We start from the raw sequence: 4,790 nt of genomic DNA on the forward strand, positions 1-4,790 counted from the left end.
CTCTAGTAATTTTTAATAATATCCAACTACATAATTGAACATAAATTTAAAATTATAAATTTTGCGGCTGGAAACTTTCAAGAAGATGAAGAAAACTTCGATTTAATATTTTAACGTGTGTGTTTTCCCCAAAAATGAAGGGGAAAAAAATTAAAAGGAAAGCATGCTTATTGGAAAATTTTGCTAGCTTCAATTTTGAGACATTGAAACACAATGACACCGCTCTAATGGCATGCATATCAATTACTATTCTCACTGCAAGCAATTACAATATCAATATTGATTAAAAAAATTCGGATACATGGTTATCATCCATCAAAAGCGACGAGATACTTCAGCATTTTAAATGCTTGAAAGTGCAATTCCATCATCTCTCATTCAAAGCAATAAAGAGCTAGCCATCCCTTTGGTTAAAGGTAAAGGGCATTTTTGTCATATGAATAAAGAAACAAATAAATAAAAAGGGCAAAAAAGAGGGAAAAAAGAGAGAGAGAGAGTATCAACTTTACTTTTTCTTCCTCTAATTTTCACTTTAAATTTCTGTTATCCAAGTGCTTTTTCACTCTTTTTTGTTTATATAAACAGAACATACATATATATAAAATTCGCATTCTTTTATTTCATAAATAACAAGAACCCTTCTTTCTTCTTTCCTTGCTTAAACACATAAAGACTATCCATTACCATTTCATGCTGATTCTCTTCTTCTTTCAGAAAAAGAATTAACAAGAAATTAAAAGAAAATAGCACACAAAAAGGAGAGGCTTAGCTCTTCCTTGTATTTGAAGACTTCTTTTTTTTTTTTTGGGTTTTTTGTGCGAAGATGTTTGATTCCTTAAGCCTATACACACTTGAAGTTTCTGAGATTCCTTTCACCTTTCCTTCTTTTCCCAGAAAATCTTTACTCACCCAAGTCCTTAAATCCCTTTGTCTTTGCTTCAAGTTCTTCCAGACTCAATCATCTTGAAACAAAAAAGAATAATTTTCCAGGAAAATATGGCCTTTTTCATTGTTGTTACACTCCTTTTTTCTCTCCTAAACATTCCTAACCTTTCTTCAGCAGCTTCTTTGGTGAATGATTTTCATGTTTTGGTTGCCCTTAAACAAGGTTTTGAAAATCCTGAACCAGCTTTAATTTCCTGGAATTCTTCAAATCCAAGCTCAGTTTGCTCCTGGGCTGGAATTTGTTGCTCCAGGGACAGAGTTGCTTCGTTAGACTTGACAGATTTGAATCTCTGTGGCTCTGTTCCAGCTCAAATTTTGAGACTCGATAAGCTGACAAACTTATCTCTTGCAGGAAATAATTTTACAGGCAGCATTGAGATTGGAAACTTGAGCAGTCTTCAATTCCTGAACATCTCAAACAATCAGTTCAGTGGTGGCTTGGATTGGAACTACTCAAGTCTCGTAAACCTGGAAGTTTTTGACGCTTATAACAACAATTTCACAGCTTTGCTTCCTGTTGGGATTCTGAAACTGGAGAAGCTCAAGTACTTCGATCTTGGTGGCAATTATTTCTTCGGGAAAATCCCAAACGGCTATGGAGAGTTACAGGGCTTGGAGTATCTTTCTCTTGCAGGAAATGATCTTACAGGAAAAATTCCTGGAGAGTTAGGCAATTTGACAAACTTGAGAGAGATTTATTTGGGTTATTACAATGTTTTCGAAGGTGGGATTCCGAGGGAAGTTGGAAAATTGGTGAATTTGGTCCATTTGGATCTCTCAAGCTGTGAATTGGATGGTCAAATTCCTCATGAGATTGGAAACTTGAAGCTGCTCGACACTGTTTTCTTGCATATCAATCTTCTTTCAGGCTCAATTCCTAAGCAGCTTGGCAATTTAACAAACCTGGTGAATCTCGATCTCTCCAACAATGCACTCACTGGAGAAATCCCATATTCATTTATCAATCTCAGGCAGCTCAAGCTATTCAATCTCTTCATGAACAGGTTGCATGGTTCAATTCCTGACTACCTCGCCGACTTGCCCAATTTAGAAACCTTGGGGCTGTGGCAGAACAACTTTACTGGAGTGATACCGGAAAATCTTGGCCAGAATGGGAAGCTTCAAGTCCTCGATTTGTCATCCAATAAACTCACCGGTACTATCCCGACTGATCTGTGTTCATCAAATCAGCTGAGGATCTTAATTCTGTTGAAAAATTTCCTTTTCGGGCCAATTCCAGAAAGGTTAGGGGCTTGTTATAGTCTGACTAGAGTGAGGCTGGGTCAAAATTACCTGAATGGTAGCATACCAGATGGGTTCATTTACTTGCCTGGGCTGAATTTGGCAGAGTTGCAGAGCAATTACCTGTCAGGATCATTGCCTGAAAATGGTAACAGCTCTTCAAATCCTGACAGATTAGGCCAGCTGAATTTATCAAACAATCTTCTTTCAGGTCCTTTGCCATTTTCACTTTCAAATTTCTCTTCCCTCCAAATTCTTCTCCTTAGTGGAAACCAATTTTCAGGCCCAATCCCTCCCTCCATTGGGGAACTCAGGCAAGTTTTAAAGCTTGATCTTAGCCGAAACTCGCTCTCCGGTGAAATTCCGCCGGCAATTGGATACTGTAACCATCTCACTTACCTTGACATGAGCCAAAACAACCTCTCCGGTTCAATCCCACCTGAAATTTCCAATGTCAGAATCCTCAATTACTTGAATTTATCTAGAAACCACTTGAACCAAAACATACCCAAATCAATAGGATCCATGAAGAGCCTCACAATTGCTGATTTTTCCTTCAATGATTTCTCTGGTAAGCTTCCTGAATCAGGCCAATTCACAGTCTTTAATGCCTCATCTTTTGCTGGAAACCCTCAACTCTGTGGCACTCTCCTTAACAATCCTTGCAACGTCGCACCAATCACTCACCAACCCGGAAAAGCCCCTGGGGATTTCAAGCTGATTTTCGCATTAGGCCTCCTGATATGCTCACTGATTTTTGCTACTGCTGCCATAATCAAGGCCAAATCATTCAAGAAGACGGGCTCGGATTCCTGGAAGATGACAGCATTCCAGAAGCTGGAGTTCTCAGTTAGTGACATCCTGGAATGTGTCAAGGATGGCAATGTTATAGGCAGAGGAGGAGCTGGGATTGTGTACCATGGGAAAATGCCCAATGGTGTCGAAATTGCTGTGAAAAAACTGCTCGGTTTCGGCACACATAGTCATGATCATGGCTTCAGAGCTGAGATTCAAACACTAGGCAACATCAGGCACAGGAACATTGTCAGGTTACTAGCATTTTGCTCAAACAAAGAAACCAATCTGCTTGTTTATGAGTACATGAGAAATGGGAGCTTGGGGGAAGCATTGCATGGCAAAAAGGGAGCGTTTCTTGGGTGGAATTTGAGGTACAAAATCGCCATTGAAGCAGCTAAAGGCCTATGCTACCTTCACCATGATTGCTCACCTTTGATTGTTCATAGAGATGTGAAATCAAACAACATTCTGCTAAATTCAGCCTTTGAAGCTCATGTTGCTGACTTCGGCCTCGCCAAATTCTTGATCGACGGCGGTGCATCGGAATGTATGTCAGCAATTGCAGGGTCATATGGCTACATTGCACCTGGTATGTACATTGTCCTTTCATATTGTTGGAATTAATTTTTATTATTTTATTTATTTATTTTTGTGTTGCATTTTTCAATTTTCAATAAATTACAAAAATTTTAACAAAAAATGACAACATAATAATGTAAAATTTAGTAATTACATTTTGCAATTGATTTGTATAGGTGATCGCATATAATTTTGTTTTCAACCTACTTAATTTTTTTCTATTTTTGTGTGAATTGAACCGAGGTTGACTGGTAGTTAGTGGTTAGTTGAGTTAGTTAAATTTGTATATGAAGTTGTCAACATTGTAGGTGACAATATTTCCCCTACCCTTAGATTTTCATAAGGTCAGTCTATCAAAGGATTAGGAGAAATTATCATAAAGTCGACTATCATAAACCTAAAATTAGATGTGTTTATTTAATATTTAATATTTGTCTAAAGTACTAAATTCTTAGGCATGGTGTTTTGAATTAAATATTACATTATTAAGATTGAAAGTGTTATTAATTTTATTTTAATTTCGATTTTGCAGAATATGCGTACACATTGAGAGTGGATGAAAAAAGTGACGTATATAGTTTTGGAGTCGTTCTCTTAGAACTTCTCACCGGACGCCGTCCGGTAGGTGACTTCGGCGATGGTGTTGATATTGTACAATGGAGTAAAAGAGCAACGAACGGGAGGAAAGAAGAATTTTTGAGCATTCTCGATCCGAGGCTATCAACGGTACCAAAAGAAGAAGCAATGCACTTACTCTTCGTTGCAATGCTATGCATTCAAGAAAATAGCATTGAGAGACCAAGAATGAGAGAAGTTGTTCAAATGCTATCCGAATTCCCTCGTCATTCCTCTGATTTTAACCAATCTTCATCTTCTTCATTGAAGAATCTTGAAAAGGATCCAAAGGGTTGCCCTAATAATAAATTGAAACAAGATCTCTGAGCTTGAGGAAACTTGAATTTATTTATAAATTTATTTTTTCTTTTTTTAGGGCTTTAATTTAGTGGTGTTTTATTTAAGTTAGCCTGATCTTGTTATAGTCTTTTTTTGTGCAAAGTATACATTTTTGTATTTTCTGTTTTCCCTCTTTTGGGCTTAGATTAGCAGGGAAATAGAGGATTTGGTGCCAAAGAAAAGTAGTAAACATTTTTGGGTACTTGCATGCTCTTTGTATATTATTAGGGTGGTAACGTACATGAAATTTATATTTCATTGCTTTATGCATA

At 37.2% G+C, this 4,790-nt stretch overlaps 1 protein-coding gene across 1 annotated transcript; it reads left to right on the top strand.

Moving 5' to 3' along the window:
• Positions 1-609: 609 nt before the first annotated feature.
• Positions 610-4,790, top strand: LOC102612034 (leucine-rich repeat receptor-like serine/threonine-protein kinase BAM1). Its single transcript, XM_006492526.4, has 2 exons — positions 610-3,574; positions 4,097-4,790. Exons 1-2 carry the CDS (start codon positions 997-999, stop codon positions 4,504-4,506), a joined length of 2,988 nt encoding a protein of 995 aa, XP_006492589.2. The 5' UTR covers positions 610-996; the 3' UTR covers positions 4,507-4,790.

This window comes from Citrus sinensis, chromosome 5 (genome assembly GCF_022201045.2).
Source record: "Citrus sinensis cultivar Valencia sweet orange chromosome 5, DVS_A1.0, whole genome shotgun sequence".
Taxonomy (NCBI): Eukaryota; Viridiplantae; Streptophyta; class Magnoliopsida; order Sapindales; family Rutaceae; genus Citrus; species Citrus sinensis.

Bases quoted from the DNA above. Each gene is read 5' to 3' on its own strand.
- LOC102612034 (XM_006492526.4), top strand. From the start codon at position 997: ATGGCCTTTTTCATTGTTGTTACACTCCTTTTTTCTCTCCTAAACATT. The intron at 3,575-4,096 runs GTATGTACATTG...TCGATTTTGCAG, and splicing joins ATATGGCTACATTGCACCTG to AATATGCGTACACATTGAGA.